Raw genomic sequence first — 16,934 nt, 5'->3', positions numbered from 1 at the left:
TGCTCCGAAAAGGAGCTATTCAGCGTTTGTAAATAGCAGCACCTACTCAAATAAAGTGACGACATTTTTGTCATCAAAAGTGCCCTTTCCGGAATGTAATCTCTCCTTTGCAATCACCCCAGAGGATAATGATTAGCTTAATGGTTTTTTTCTCCCTTTCTATTCATGGCGGCAACGGCATTATGGCGGCGAGGCAGTGAACACGTAGGCCTCCAGGTGTCAATCCCAGTCAGCGATTCAAGTTCTAAATCCTGCTAGTTCTGATAGGAATCCCAAAGCTTATAGCTAGCCATCTCCTTTGCGATGACTGGCGCCGCTTATCAGAAGTGCCACACTGCTGCCGCCAGCACATTTCTCAAACGTGGGATACATTTGAAATCACACAGGGAGGGGAAAACACCAACACGTATAGTGTATACATGCTCGCGTGATGTGCCACCAGTAAACTGCCTTGAAGAAAGCGAATGTGAATGGCTCCCATTAGGCACGAAGGCTTAAGAGGGTTTGATGAGAAGGAAAATGAATTCAAATCCAGCCAGTTACACGCATTTGTCTTTGAAGTTCACAGATGGGACGCTGATGAAATGAAAGAGTTTGTGTCGATTGGGTAGAAAGTGCACTCCGCCATCACCATTAAAATCAATCCCCTTTGTAAGACTGCAGTTTTGCCCACCAGGTAAACAACCTCTGCTCAACTTTGACTGGCTCTGCAGTATAACTACTAATCATTTGATGCTTGAACAGTAAAGTATTTTTGTGCTACTGCTATAGTCAAAGGATGAATTTTGCATGTTCTCCTTGTGCCTGCGTGGGTTTTCTCCGGGTGCTCCGGTTTCCTCCCACATTCCAAAAACATGCATGGCAGGTTAATGGAACACTCTAAATTGTCCCTCGGTGTGATTCTGTGCACGAATGGTTGTTTGTCTATGTGTGCCCTGCGATTGGCTGGTGACCAGTTCAGGGTGTGCCTTGCCTCCCATGAGACCCGCTTCCTCCATCCTACTATACATGTCAGATTTATGAGAAGACAGTCAGCCCTAAGCCGTCGCTGCGATCAATGATTGGATGTATTAATTCTATCAGCCGCGAGGGTCTAGTCAGAAGGGGGCTATTTATGTCCCCTGTTACTGAGTTTCGCAGCAACATAAGCTTTGATGGCTCACTAAATGCATTAATGATCCCAAGACGAGCATTACTCCGTATTAAACCTGAGTGAAAGCCAGCAGACATCATGCATATTGTATGCTTAGTTTATTGCAAATACTGTAAGTAAGTGCCATCGACTTTTACTATCAGAAGTCGAAAGTTGCTTCACCGCCTCACGCCCCCACGCCCCCCCTCGACTCTTCCTTAATGACTTGTTGCAGTGGGACTGCAGTATTACAGTCACATTCCCCTTTGAAATGGTCACATTTCCTTTTTGAACAAAGGCTTTGATTGTGATGGGCTTTTGGTGATTCTCAGCAGTAGTCAGCCGATGTCTCGTCTGCTGTCTGATTAGTACTTGCGGCTGTCTGGTCCTTGTCAGCGCCGCCGTGTTCGCCGTGTCCAGTCCCGCCATCCTTCACGTCCTATCCACCTGTGTCTCATCGGTTGCCAACCTTGTCGTACTGCTGTTACTCCCCGCGCTTTTGTCCTGTTTTTGTGCTTTGCCTTGTTTTGAACCAGTGGTGTGCAAACCCACGGAGTGTTTATATTCAGTGTCCTGTCGTATTTGTTGCATCATTTAAGTTGTAGTTTTCTCTTAAATTGATGACGGGTAATGAGAGTTACTGTTTTTATTTTACATACGTAGCTCTATAAATGATTGCATGGTTGCTGGAGGCTGTAAATTTCCCCAGTGTGGGACAAATAAAGGACATCTTAATCTTAATCTTATTTTATTGAATGATGCAAAAATAATTTCGATTCTGAAGAGTGAGTTTCAGGTAGATCACAGAATCAGCGAAGTGAAATGTAAAGCTATTTTTTTGGGCGGGTTGGAATAGATGAAAAAATATTTTTTGCAAATCATTAGCTTAGTCACATATTTTTTTATTATCAATAAACGAAATCAACTTGCTTGCTAAAAATTGTGCCTTTTCTTGATGATGTCATAGATTCTCGGTCATCCAGGTCAATGTTAATCCACAAAATTGAGTCAAGGATCTTGTTTGTTAAATTTGTTGTTTCTCTGAGAGCGTTCAAAATCGACAGGCAGTTATTAGGCTAACGAAAGGTACAATTCTATTCTCGGAAATGTTTTTTTTTTTCCTCGCAAAATTACGGCTTAATTACTCCTTTGTCGAAAGGCCTTTATACGTAAACGCAGCCCATTTCTGGTACTTAGGCCACACAATCATCTGACCCTCCGTCTTCAAACTCGAGCAAGTGACGCGAAAACCCAACAGCCTTCAGTGCGGACTGCTGGCCCAAGGGTTTCTTTCTCACCCTTCATAGAAAACAGCGGCACGCTAGTGCTAAGAGCTTTCATTCAACCGACTGGAGGCTTAAGTGAACAAATGAAACGGCTCAATGAAGGCATATAGAATTATAGATTTTCCGGAGGCCTGAAAAGCAGCAAAGGGAAAGTTTTAGCTCAAAACTTGCAACTTGACGAAGACTGGTAGAAAAATGTACAAGAACTGCTGTGAGTCATCATCGAGCTCATGATTGAGTCATTTTTGCATTGATGTCAACACTGCTATGACTCATCGTGTCATTGTATTTTACTTCCTTGTTTGACGATGTAATAATCTATATTTTTGTGTTGTACCCGGCGGTTGGGCCCATCTGCCTCACGGCTCTTCAGTTTGGGGTTCAGATCTCATCTCCTGGGTGAAGTTGCGTTGAGTTTTGCCTGTGCTTCACTCTTTTTGTTTTCAGTCGCTTTGGTTTCCTTCCAGACTTCACTAAATACCGCGTTTAGGGAATCTGATAGAATTTCTATTTTTTATTTTTATTTTTTTTTATAATGATGATGGAGTGTAAGAGTTTTTAGGCATTTACGGTTATACTGAACTCATGCTTAGATTTGCCTCTGATGAGGACAGAGCGATTCCCTGATGATGTTGCTCTTCACGGAAGGTGAAAGGTCAGCAAGAAAATGCAGCATATGTCTTGTTGTCGCTCTCAGGTTGTCTTTGATTGCAGATCCTCTCATTGAATTCCTTTCTGCGTACATTTTCTGGTCAAAACAAGAATTCCCATCACAAGAATCTGTGAAATTCAAATTTTATGAGAGAAAGCTGCTACATGTAAGATTTCTGGGCCCTTGGATATGGTCAAGCAGCATGTGGCTTCACATTTTAAAATTATTTAGGGAACGCACCTGCCCCAAGAAATTGGAAACAAGTATGTTTGTCGCAAGGCAGCGTTTGTTTCGCATAAGTGGCTTTTCATACCGAACGCTATACGACTGTTTTGTGTGATTTATCATCTTTCTTGTGGTTATAAGATTTTTCTAGTTTCTCAGTTCCATGCATCGGAGACATTCAAAGTGACTCCAATGTCTTCATCTTTTTCCTGCCGCCGATCCTTTTCAGGCTCAGGGGTGAAGTGGAGCTGAACGGAATTAATGTGGCTACACGAGAATGCCGATGTGTTTTTCGAATTCACCAATCAAATTAATGTAAAATCAGCACACACCAGCGCGCTTTCTTGATTTTTTTTTTTTTCTTTCTGGTTACTCGAGCTTGCATGGCATAAATCATGCATGCAAGTTAGGTTCATTAAAGACTGTAAGTTGGCCATAGATGTGAGTGCACTTGTTTGTTCATGTGTGGCATGCGAGTGGCTGGTGTCCAGTCTGCCTCTCGCCCAAGGTCAAATCAATCTCACCCTAAAGAAAAGTGGTTTGGAAAACTAAAAGATGGATGACTCTCTGTAAAGCAAAACGAAGCAGTTTCAAGAATTTTGAGGCATATCCAAATGACCCAAATCTTACCTTAAGACACTTAACTAGGGTCGCGGGGCGTGCTGGAGCCTATCCCAGCTGTCGTCGGGCAGTGGGTGGGGGACACCCTGAACCGGTTGCCAGCCAATCGCTGGGCACACAGAGACGAACAACCATCCGCGCTCACACTCACACCTAGAGACAATTTAGAGTGTTCACTCAGCCTGCCATGCATGTTTTTGGAATGTGGGAGCAAACCGGAGTACCCGGAGAAAACCCACGTAGGCAAGGGGGAGAACATGCAAACTCCACACAGGAAGGCCGGAGCCGGGATCGAACCCGGTATCTCTGCACCGTGAGATAGACGCACTAACCAGTCGACCGCTGGGCCACCATTTGAGGCATATGTCTCTGGAAAATTTTGGTTGAATTCTATTCTGCGAGATTCCCAACTGACCCACTCCTTCAGAGAAAACGTCACATAACGGCCTCATTTGAAGAACACAATTTGCATTGTTTAAAAAAAAACAAAAAACAACAAAAAAACATGACGGCCTCTAATACTACTTGTACATTTATTTTTATTTATTTTTTTGCCAAGCAAGCACAGGAGCCATCCAATCACACAGAGTGAAATAAGCCCCGTACCCTTCTCCTATCGGAGACAGGCTTGATCAGCATTGTGTGCATTTGTTAGCAGTTTGGATGTAACAAACGCTCATTTATTTGTGAAAGTCCCACACTCTGGCTTTTGGGGGTGGGGGGGGATGGAACAAACCGAACCCATCGGTAATGTCAGTTAAGGACTATCATGCATTGCTCTTGGGCACATAAATAGGCCATTAAGCCTCTGTTGGAGAGTGAGCAGTAACTAGCTTAAAGAGCGAGCCGCCTCCCACACACGGGTGCCCCGCGGAGACGGCTGAGATCATAGCGCGGCGACGGATTTGGCCTCCTCCGTCATGCCTCGGAACAAAAAGTCAAGCGGCTCCGCCGAGGCATCTTTTGTCCGTGTGACATTTCAAAGGCGAATCCCAAGATTTCCTGTGGATGTGATTCTTGTCTTGAGGAAGTTTTTTTTTTTTTTTCTCTGCTTCAGAGGTCCTTTTGTCGGGGTACAAGTGTGTATGACACTGACGCGATTGACTCAACGGAGCGGAGTGTGCCCCTACCTCAGCTTTAGCGAACTTATTACTTTTGCTCGGTGACGAGAAGAAAGAACATATAGATCGGGGAGGGGAGCTGAAAACCGCATCCCCTCGCAAGCATAACACCCTCCCCTGTTTTCCCTACAAAGGCGTATCCACCGCTAGTTATTATTTACGACGGGTACATTTATGGAATAATTTCAGCGAGGGAAGGTTACTCTCTTCCTCAAGGTGAAAATGGATACGTTTAGCACTTAATGAATAAGGCCCAAGCCCCCCCCCCCCCCCCCCCCATATATCAGCATGTTATTAAGACCTTTTAAAATCCCATTATGGTGTTTCTCCTTGAACATGTCATGCTTTTATTGGACTGCCCTGTCTTTAAATCTGAACTTTTTGCACAGCCCCGCTTGCAATTCAACAGGATGACAATCTGACAAAATATACATGGAAGGAACACAAATTTCTCATCTGGTTTTGACTGGGATTATTGATTCGGGAAAATAATAAGAGGATCTATCCATGAATGCACGATATGATAGCTGGATGACGGAGCCCGTTATTAGGTGCCTTTAGTAGCGCAAATGTCAGTCTGTGATTTTCGCAGTAACATTTGAAAATGTTTAAGCCGACTCATAATCGTGCCCATGTCAACAATGCACGTCTGTCGTAATGGCTTGCCATTAAGGACACTTACGAGCCTGGAGTCTCTCGTTAAAGTTTCTCTCTGCTTTGTGGAGGGGGGGGGGGGGGGAAGGTAAAATGATGTTTACACACAGCTCAAAATGACATCAAAGCATTTGCGGTGACATTTTTCCATAAATATGTGCAAATGGCTAAATTAGCAAACGGTTTTCGACAAGTCAAGTATGTCGGTTCAGCGAAATGAAGTGGGGAAACTTTTGTCAAATGTCAAGCTCAAAAAAGAGTTATAGTTAATAAGATTGGTCTATGCTTTCGTAAAATTACGTCACTTCCGTAACCACACCCCCAGATTTTTTGAACCGCACGCACATCTATGAACTTTTCTAACTACACAGATGGTACTTCCTGATTCTTTGTTTTTTTTTCTTTTTCACCCTTATAGTAGTTCCGGTTTCCCTTAGAGGGCCGTTATGAATTTTGGGAAACCATATAAATGTTTAATCACTTCAACATATTACATATACATCGCACAACTAATAGATGGATAGCTATTTTAAAAATCAGAAGTCAAGAATAATGACTGTTATTGTGGATTACATATGACAATTTGAAATTTTGGTTCAGACTTTAGCAAGCATCATGGAACTTGACATGCTTGCATTCGCGGGCCACATAAAATGATGTGGCGGGCCAGATCTGGCCCCCGGGCCTGGACTTTGCCACTTTTGAAAATATCAGCTAACAGAGTATAAAATGCTGCAAATTTGTCACCCTCATTCCGCACGTCTCAAGTACGTGGCCCGAGCCGAAACCGTACTTTCGGCCATGATACAAACCATGTCACATTTCAGTTATTTGGTGAAGCACTTTCATCGTTTGGAGGGAATCGGAATCACATTGGGACAATGATGACAAGGTGTGTGTGTGCGTGTATGTAGTTGCTTAGTTTGATTAACTGTCTGGAATTGATCGTGTCATGTGGAGTGGACAGACACTAAGTGGGTGCTTTGGACAGACATGGTTTCATGTAATGAACTATGTTGTGCAGCGGTGTGGTCACGTAGCACAACAAAGTGAGCTCAGTTGCCGCCATAATTACTGTTCCTCATTTGATTTAGATTCATGGCCAAGTGTTTTTCATCCAAATATTTACTGTAATTATGACTTAACTAACGCAATAAATTTTACTAATGACGCTATTGATTCAATATCAGCTAGCTTGCATTCTCAAAGAAAGAAACGTGACATCCAAAACAGTGTGCGGGGTTTAGCGTCATTAGCAAATCCATAGTGCAGCTGCTCAATACAATACTGGGATTGAAACCGAAATCGGTGGCGGTTGAAACTTTTACTTCTGTCGCGCTCAAACACCAAACGACAATGAAACGGCAGGCATTCGAACGTGCGACAGGCGGACAGTATGACACAAAGGCCCCGGCGACACAGTTGTCTAATCCAGGCAATGCCATTCTTATCGGGGTCCAGTGGATTAGATTGAGCCTCCTCACCATAGAATCCTTCCCAGCCAGACAGACACTCTGCGGCGGCTCAAGGGTCCCCCCGATCGATAGGCCCGGATTGATCCTGCTCTTGCTCATCCTGCTCCGGGATTCACCTTTATTAGGGCTGCTTCTTCTCTTCCCATACTCAATCTCCCCTTCAACCCTTTCACTAAGACCACCTCGCAAGGCTCTCCGGACAGCTTTGGTGAACAACAAATAGCGTCGATGACACTTTTATCTATACTTGAAAAGAAGTTATTAATATGGCCGCCAGCATGTGAACATCAGTGGATGGAATCAACGGTCCTAACCTCGTCTTTCTTGTCTCCGTCTCTACAGATGACTCGCCCCATCCAGGTGAAACCGGCCGACAGCGAGAGCCGTGGAGGTAACCGTCTTCTTTTTTTACCTCAGATGGTAAAGGTTTTCATTGCTGTTGATCTCGAGGATGATCTTGAGTTGTTTGAAAATGGCACATGGCATTCAAGGGGATTGTGACGCGACTGCATCGTGTGTTCGCTTTATGTTCCAATGTTGCTAAACGATTTTCTTTCTTGCTGTTGCTTCCTCAATATTTGGTAAAAAAAAAAAGAGTCCTTTGTATATTGTTTTAAACTCCCCTTTTCACCTGGCATGAACAGCAATAGACCAGCAGTATTTCAAAATCAATTTCTCCACATAAAGGCGGCCGTTAAGTCAATGGTTGCTCCTGGACAGGATTTATGGAAATATGTTAATTCGAGGATGTCAGGGGTGGCTGTTGTCACTCTGGTGACAAATTAGAGATGTTCGGCTTTTGGCGGAATTCATTGGCCTATTTTCCTCATCTGCTGCATCGTGGCTCATTCCTTTCATGGTTTCGCTCTGATGTAATCAATTCTCAATGCACACATTTTGTTGACTTCATCTGATTTTAAATCTGTTATAATGTAACTCATTCCTTCTCTACCAAATTGAAAAAAAACCCTAAAATGGAATCCACGTCATCTTTTGTTTGGGCTGCTTGTTTCATGGATTTAGAACGGAAAACGTACTTTTATTTATTTAATTTTTTTAAGGATTTGTAGCTCATCAAATCCCCACAGAGATTCACTCAATCCTCATCGCGTTTCCGCCCGCAATGAGGTCGTAAAGAATGAAAGAGTCTGTCTTATTGCTGCGATGTAAAGCTGCGATGGAGTTTCCTGTTTGCCCAGATGGCGATGAAGCGCAATAGTGGAGTCGTGGTCGTGCAAAGTGCCAAGTTAAAAACCCCTCGCGCCACACCGGTTGAATGGGTTGCGCGCCTTCGAATCATGAGCGTCAAAGCGCAGAGGGAAGAGGACTTGGGGGGGAGGAAGTGCGTGCAGCTTGGCAAACAATCAATACATTTGCAGGGCGCTCGCCAAGATCCTCATTACTCGGGCTTAATTCTGTCGCCTTTGATCGCTCTTGTTTTTGGTGGAATGTATTTACTCCCAGGCGCGCATATATGCTAATGGGATTGAGGAGGCGTCCTTCAAAAAGTTAAGAAACATTGCTGTTATGTTTCCCCCCCCCACACACACACACACACATAAATCTCTTGAACAGAGCAGTCTGCTTTTGTTGTTTAAAAAAAACAAAAAAAACAAAGGCACAATGTTTTGCGGCTCCAAGAGAGAAAGTGAGAGAGAGTTTCGGAAGTGGAAAAGAGGTGGGTATAGAAACGCACGAGCAATGCCAAGTGCATCCAGCTGCCATGCTGCACTTCTGAGGCTTTACCTCAAAACCCTCCGCCGATTTGGTGCGAATTAGGACGGCTGGCCACTTGGCTGCCTGTCAAACAAAGGCTTCATAGGATAGGACGACCTGGTAGAGAGTTGCTGGAAAGGCCAATAAAGCTCCGAGACAAAGTGCCTCCGTTGCTTCCTCGCTTCCTTACCTTCACTCACCGTGTAATAGGAGTGATTAGACAAGTCAAAGATTGATGTCCCCTATAGCTCCATCGATTTAGCCATTGTGCCGCTGTGTGTCCACATTAACAATGACACTCAGCTGCCTCTTTACTTGCTTGCAAGCGGCCACTTTGAGAGTTCCCGCGACGCGCTGGTCACTCGGAGCAATGTTCTCTTACTGACCGGCCTGAAGACCCCACTGAGGGGCGTGAACATCCGCCAGGGGTGGGTGGGGCAGACATGAGGGTCGCACATCATCTTAAATGAACAAATCAGAGTGACAACGAAGGGAAAATCGATTCCGAGTTGTCTTATATTTCCAACTCTAACGAGCTATGGGCCACTGAAATGGGCAAAATCCTGGCTTGGGAACTTTCTGACATCGTACAAGGATGCAGAGGATCCACTTGGAAAGCTCCGCCCTATGAATGTGAGAGTGACCCAAATGACCCAAATCCTGCCTTCGACACTTAACTACATTGTAGAAAGAAGCGGGTCAGAAGGATGCGGGTTGGGACACATTTTGGATCACAATAATTTGTAAGTGATGCAGATATCATTAACTCATTCACTCCCAAAGACGTTTTTAAACGTCTTTTCAGATTTGGTCTAGATTTGGCTGGTACTGAATGAGTTAACAGTGCATCACGACCTATCATCATATTTCATATCTTAAATTTGATTGGCCTAAAAAATTGCATGTGGTTCTCGAAGGAGCTCATGACAACGTGAGACTGCCCATACTCATACTTTTAGATGACTTACCAAAGGGCTCTTCATGTTTTTTGTTTTTTGTTTTTCACAATGGGAAAGTCCTTTCTACGAGGTCACGAGGCAAAAAAAATGTCCTGCAGAAATGGATCCTTGGATGATTTTTTTTTTTTGGAGTGTGTGATTTGATTCTATTGGCTTTCACTTAGCAGCATTTTCTGACACTAAGAAGTGTTGAATTAATTACCTCTTATGTGCTCTTGAGGGAGAGACACCAGGGTAGAGGCAGTCTGGACTGCTCTGGGCCACTCTTCTGGTCCAACAGGGGCGGCCTATTCCTCAGTGGATCACGTTATACTAATTAGTGACTTAATCTCATTAAGGGGAGGAAAGTTGAGATCACCTTCATTAGGGAAGACCTTTCCAATGTGGTTTTATACCGACTGGACTTAGGCTCCCCCGGGATGTCTCGGAAGCCAAAGACCACACAGACCGCAATGTTTCTCTGCTTCGTGATGCGTTTCAAACCGAAATGACCTGTCGCCGGGCGTCAAACGCAACCAACAATACGAGTTTCGGATGAAAGCAAAATTCCTTTTTAATATTTCATCACCCCCAAGACATTTAATTCAGAGTTGTTTTCATTCGGAGGGCGGGGGCGGAGGGGCGGAGGGGGAATCCCCCTGGCTTCCCCTTTATCTGACACCAAAAAAAAAAAAAAACCCAAACAAACTGGTGAACCACATAGCGCTACACAGAAACCTCAGAATGCGCAAAATCAAAGAAAAAAAATGTACGCTGGAGTAAATTCATCCAAACAGTCTGTCAGCTCCTGCTGCTGTTTAACAAAGACACACTGTGAAATTAATATTAATGGCCAATCACCTACCTAATCTAGCAGAACAACAGACGTTTCAGATTGAGCCACCGTAGTTGTAACACGCCTCCGACACCAACGATGCAAACCATCGAGGGGCACTGTTGTTGTTCGGGTGAGGCGGGGTGGTCTCGCTTCAAGGAGGCAACCGGGACCTGTCTCACCCGTTTTCTCCTCAGATGGACAATGAGCTAGATTGATTTTCCATCACGCATGGCGCTGACAACCGGCACCGACTGCCGCTGATATTTTAGTTTTGAAAGACTGTTCAGAGCCTCCTCGGAGGGCTCGGCCGCGCTCACCCCCCGGAGAAATCAGCTTCAGCCGCTTTGATTTTCCCCCTAAACGCTTTGTTCTCCGCCATCACTAGCCCATGCCGTCCTCGTGTCCGAATCTTTGGTTTAGATTGTCTTATTTTCACATTTTGTTTTAGTCCACCCTGTCGCTCTTACCTTTCAAAGGATGATTAGATAATCCTGTTTTGTGATCAAAATATGTGAAATATGGCCCACAATGTGAAATGTGTTTGACACCCCTGGTCTAGATTGAGAGAGCACCGGGTTACATGCTCGACCGCTGTTCTGCGCTGCATTTATTTATTTATGTATTTATTTATTTTTATGATGAATTTATCTGGCATAAAAGACAACAGAGTGGTCCATGTATTAAACATCAGTGGTGTTCTTCTTTCTTCGAGAGACAAAGCTCAGTAATGAAGCGGGCAGGAAGGCCTCTAAGCTCCACTGATCTCCCCCACCGGTGGAGAGGGAGAGAAAGTTGGTTCGAAGAAAAAAGAAAGAATGACGGAAAAGACAGATTGGCAAGAGTAGAGAGGCGAAGGAAGAGAATTTGTTCCGAGACATCTGAGGTTGAGAAAGATGGAGAGCAAAATAGAGTGGGAAAAAGTGTGGCTGAAAAACCACCCAGGGAGGGGTGGTCGGTGCGGGCAAAAAGCAAAATGCTGAACAGGAGTTCTTCTCCCTTTGGACACAAGAAAACTATAGATTAGCAGTCACAATGTGCTTGGCTGGGCACAAATGGAGATATTCCAAATAACAGGGAGCATGTTCAGAGGTTGTCGGGATCAGGCTGAGCTAATCCGAATGCTACGGCAGGCGGCGGCCCCTTCGCCCAAATCCCCTCTGATACTCACAGAAACAATACTCAAACAGAACCTGAACAGTCTGATCGCTTCAAAAAGCGTTCCCGGGCATTTCAGGTCATTTGATCTCCCTTTTCCAAGATGGACCTTGTCAAGGTTTTACTCGTTTATTGAGCCGGTCGGTTGAGGCTCCTGAAGGGCCGTATGGGTGAAAGAAGATAGATGGACAGAGAAATACAATGATAAGCACTTTTGCTCACGTTATTTTACTCTGTCAACTTCAGGTCTGGATTCTAGAATTGTTATAATTCACAATTAATCCACCGTATCCCTTTTCGTGCTGCTGTCAGACCTGTCTCAAATAAAATGACTTATCCTTCAACTCAATATACTAATTTAGCGATTACTAGAGTGGACAGCCTATCATGTTATTAGATTACAGGTTGTCATTATTGGTGCATGAAAGGGTGAAGTAGCGATATACGGAACTACATGTCAATCAGATCTTTTGCAAGGTGATGGAAATCCTTTTTTTTTTAAAACATTTGTTTTCATAGTACGTGCTAATCTTTTAGTTTGGTAAATTCAGATTGCTCAAAGTGTGTTCAGTTATCCTTTCCTAAAGGTTATGTACCGTATTTTCCGCACTATAAGGCGCATCTAAAAGCATAAAGTTTTCTCAAAAGCCGACAGTGCGCCTTAAAATCTGATGCGCCTTATATATGGATCAATATTCAGATTTCTTGCACGTAGTAAATTACATGTTCTATAAGGTCTTTATTACAGCTGCAGCGATTGTGAAAATGCGATATAAATAAAGCTATATTGTATTCCCTTTAGCGTAGCTCCATCTAGTGGATGCATAATGTAACCGCAATCACTTTTGGAGCTTCTATTCTATGACCCTTATAATGTGGTGGGCCCTATATATGAAAACAGTTTTAAAATAGGCCATTCATTGATGGTGCGCCTTATACTCCGAAGCGCCTTATAGTGCGGAAAATATGGTATTAGTACTGTATTTTGTTCACGATACATTTAAATGGGGCGGCCTGGTGATCGACTGGTTATCGTGTCGGCCTCACAGTGCAGAGGTGCAGGGTTTGATTCCGGCTCCAGCTTTCCTGTGTGGAGTTTGCATGTTCTCCCCGTGCCCGTGTGGGTTTTCTCCGGGTACTCCAGTTTCCTGCCACATTCCAAAAACATGCCGGCTGTTTTAACACACTAAATTGTCCCTAGGTGTGAGTGTGAGCGCTGATAGTTGCTCATCTATGTGTGCCCTGCAATTGGCTGGTAACCGGTTCAGGGTGTCCCCCGCCTACTGCCCGAAGACAGCTGGGATAGGCTCCAGCACACCGCGACCCTTGTGAGGATAAGTGGATAAAAAAATGGATCGATATATTTAACTCTCTTCATTTCTATTATTTTATGTTTGTGTGACCCACGTTTGGCATGCAACCAATCCAAGTTTAGCTTGGATAGGCTCCAAATTACCCGTGCCTCTAATGTGGATAAGTGGGATACTTGAGAGTCTCTCATTTGTCGGAGAAGTTACTGCTCGTCGAAAATAGTGGTGGAGCAGCCAATTCTCATGTTAGCACGAATGCAGACTTGTGTGCAGCACCTGTCACAGTCACTTCATTTCTAACACGGACAAGGTTGCTTGAAATGTGAACCACGTTCTATTCACTGGCTTCTCAACTCATTCAGCTTGTAGACAAATGCACATTTACCATTTTCCGTTCTTATTTACCGCATTGGCTTTCAAGTGAATTGCGCTTTACAGCTGTATCTAAAGCCCTGGAGGGAGTAAAAAACTTTAAACTATATGAAGAGTCATTTGAGTTAAAGTAAAGTTGGTGCAGGTGAAGAACTGTAGATGTAAAAATCCGGAGAGCAGCAGACAGAGCGGCCGGTATGATGAAATCATTTCTACAGGGATGCGCGTTGCTCCCGAGGCTCAGATTGTGCTGAGGCGGTAAGAGTTATGCAGAGTCAGTGGAAGGAGTCGCGCGCGATTCGCTAATACACCAGCGAGGTGGAGATCAATTAGCCTTATCTAACAAACTACTAATGATAATGCCAACGCCAAACTTGCTGACATGGCCAAGAACAACAAGAGAAAGCAGAGTGATGATGTCATGAGTTTTGGAAGTGGTTCGGTGCAGTATTCCGTACTTTTTCCCTTTCTTTTTCTTTCTTGAGCGACTATACAGAAACATCCAAAGTGAAATGAAGCCTGCTTGGTGAGGCTGATTGACCTCCAGGTTTCCGTAATATTGTAAAGTGAATTCATTTTTAGTAGGCCGCCGTTATTACCTTCGCTGGCAATATTTTCAGAAACATTGTTATTATATAATCAATCTACTTAAAAGTTAAAAAAAAAAAACTCTTTTAAGGTTGTGGTGTATGCAGACTTTTCCTGACCACTCGTCATTTTCATTCATGTTCCCAAATGAAATGTCACATTCAAGGTGCTCAAGTTGTTTCATTGTGGGGGAGGCCCGACTCATGCCAGACTCCAAAGTGTGTTCTTCGTAGCAAAAAATTGAAATGGCAAAAAACTGTTTCGAGCTAAATTGTATCTCCACAATCGAGTACTAAATAGTTTGCACATTTTAATACTTATCTACAAACAAATATTATATATTTACAAACAAGTCTCTAAAGTCCCTTCACAGGGTCTTCAAATTTGACTCTCAGAATCAGACGTTAAATAGAAATACTGACAGGAGAAACACTAAAACGAGGTATGTTCGAGTAATTAACAAAAGACTGGCCGGATAAAACAAGATGGCCGACACCTCCATGACACAACGAGGCATGACGGCGTCTACTCAATCCCTACAAGAAAGCATTTATGAAAGCATGTGAAAAGAATGCGCTCAATTTCAAGGTAGTTTAATTGTACGCAAACTGAGCAGTATGAAAACTGGGCCCAAAAAAAACCCCCCAAAAAAAAAATCACCGCTTCAGGTGTGTTGATTTTTAGCGACTCCACTGTGGATTGCTTTCACGGCACATGCGATGAGCACACAGAGGCAAGCGGCAGAAGGCGTCACGTGATCGAACTCATAAAAAAATAGTTAAAGTTAACAACCATTTTGACATTTTAAGCTTCATTTTTTTTTTCCCCCCAAGATACGATTTCACGATGCACAAATGTTGCCGTTCTCGCTTTTCCTTCTGCGCAAGTCAGTCTTTTTTTTTTTTTTCAAAGACAAACACATTCTTGAGGACGGGCTCCACTCGGATCAGCAAAGGTTACCCTTGTACACAGAAAGGAAAGGTCAGGAACCGTGTTTAGAGTTTTCCTGCCGCCGGGAGGCAACTCCAGTTTGGAGACCGCCTTGGAGCAGGAATCCAAGCGGGCAGCAAGGAAGCGGCGACGCGGGGGCAGATAGGGACGGTCGGCCGGAGATGGCGGCGCTGGAAGGAAACCGAGCCGAGGACGGACGGCAAGGTTATCCAGTCAGCCGCCGCCTCTCAGCCCCTCCGCTGTCACCCTTAATAACACCCTCTCCCTTATCACCCTGACAATCACCTTGAGGAACAAACTCCTCCTTCAAAGAAGCCGGCGGGATGAGACGATGGGCAGCGCGGACCGGCTCGTCCCGTTGGTTTCATTACGGCCGTCCCAACTCTTTGGGGACAAACAAGAGTGTGGATCAATTTGGGGCTCAATTGTGGTCACTTTATCATTGCATTTTTTTCTCTTGTTCTCTGTGAACCCCTTAAATCCGGCAAAGAAGTGAATTGATGTGGAGCAGTTGTGACCGCGATGGATGCCGTTGTCCTGCGCCGTGCGCCGCAGTGCACTTTTGTAAAATGCTTTTGAGAAACAACCCATGATGGAAGAGACCCACTTCTGTATTTCCACTTACTTGTCTATTGGTCTCTTTGTCTCTCTGCAAGTCCATTTATCTATCTGGCGCTCTGTCCGTTCATTTAGCTATCAATTTCATGTATTTATTTGATATTTTATCCGTCTTTCTAACCACTGTAATCGTAAATTTAAAAAAAAACATTGTTTATGCAACTCACTCATAACTTTAACACTTGACAAGTGTCTTGCCAATTTGACTGCTTGGGATGGTCGTCTCTTCTACCATCGACAAAAAGTCTCACTTCATGAGGGACATGTGGTCATATCCTTATTATAAATTTGATCATTTTTAACATGACGTACAGTGGGACCTCTACTTACGAAATTAATTGGTTCTGGAAGAAATTTCTTCACTAGAAAACTTTGGGAGTAGAGACGCGTTTTCCATGTAAATGCCCTAATTCGTTCCAAGCCCCAAATTCAGACATAAATGTTTCCTAAAACAGAAAAATGCAACAAAATATGTAACAAAGACATGTTATAATTAGATTATTGCACAATAAATGAGAGTTGTGCATGATGAAAAAAAACAAAGAATAGAGTCAAGAAAAAAAGTGATGATCATTTCACGTTTAACTGCGTCCTCATCATTTTTGCCCTCTTCAGTCCAGGTTCTCTCTCAGGAATGGTTTTTGCCTGACGTTTTGTTAAGAACTGATCCAAGGACGTTTGCTTTTTTTCAGCTTTTAACAATCCTTCGAAAATGTCCAAAGCAAACATCAGCATAGTGAGCGATCGCTCGACTGGTGAACACTTTTTCTGGGTAAATCACATTTACTTAAAACTATCGGAACGCCTCATGGCCTGAGGGGCGAATGATGAGGACGCTGCATAGATACATAATCTATTTACACACTTACGGTAGAGGTCCCTCTCAGCCAATGGGATGCCAGGAAAAAGTTCAGTAATAGCCAATGGCAGAGCAGCTATAAGTATGTTTCGTTCAGGAAACTCAGAGCTGCGAGTAGCAAACCATACTGTATTTTTACCTTTCGCATCTTGACATTTCTTTCTTATAACAAGAGGCAATATTTTCCTGTTGAGACGTTTCATAACTTGAACATTTCGTATAAAGAGACGTTCGTAAGTAGAGGTACCACCGCATTGTTAAAAATCAGCCAGGGCAGATGTGTTTCCGGTAAAATCACGCCAGGCTGGATTTGTTTGCAACTGCCAAGCCATATTCTTTCCTGAAAATTGAAACAGAGCGGGATACGAGTCTCCGACTGTACAATATATGAAATAGTACTTCATAGGGGGCAATTTTTCTCAT

General features: G+C 43.7%; 1 protein-coding gene across 4 annotated transcripts in view; it reads left to right on the top strand.

Annotated features, from left to right (window-relative positions):
* The window catches only part of celf5a (cugbp, Elav-like family member 5a), a 228,117-nt gene that overhangs the window by 118,635 nt on the left and 92,548 nt on the right, over positions 1-16,934 (top strand). For all 4 annotated transcript variants that reach the window (XM_086115175.1, XM_086115176.1, XM_086115174.1 and 1 more), the window contains exon 3: positions 7,509-7,557. In XM_086115175.1, the coding sequence (XP_085971301.1) occupies positions 7,509-7,557 (49 nt within the window). The remainder of the gene's footprint in view (positions 1-7,508; positions 7,558-16,934) is intronic.

This window comes from Hippocampus guttulatus, chromosome 7 (genome assembly GCF_054856545.1).
Source record: "Hippocampus guttulatus isolate MCC_2025c chromosome 7, RoL_Hgut_1.0, whole genome shotgun sequence".
In the NCBI taxonomy this organism is placed as follows: Eukaryota; Metazoa; Chordata; class Actinopteri; order Syngnathiformes; family Syngnathidae; genus Hippocampus; species Hippocampus guttulatus.
Note: the sequence above shows the minus strand (reverse complement) of the source record. Positions and strands in the feature narration are given on the sequence as shown.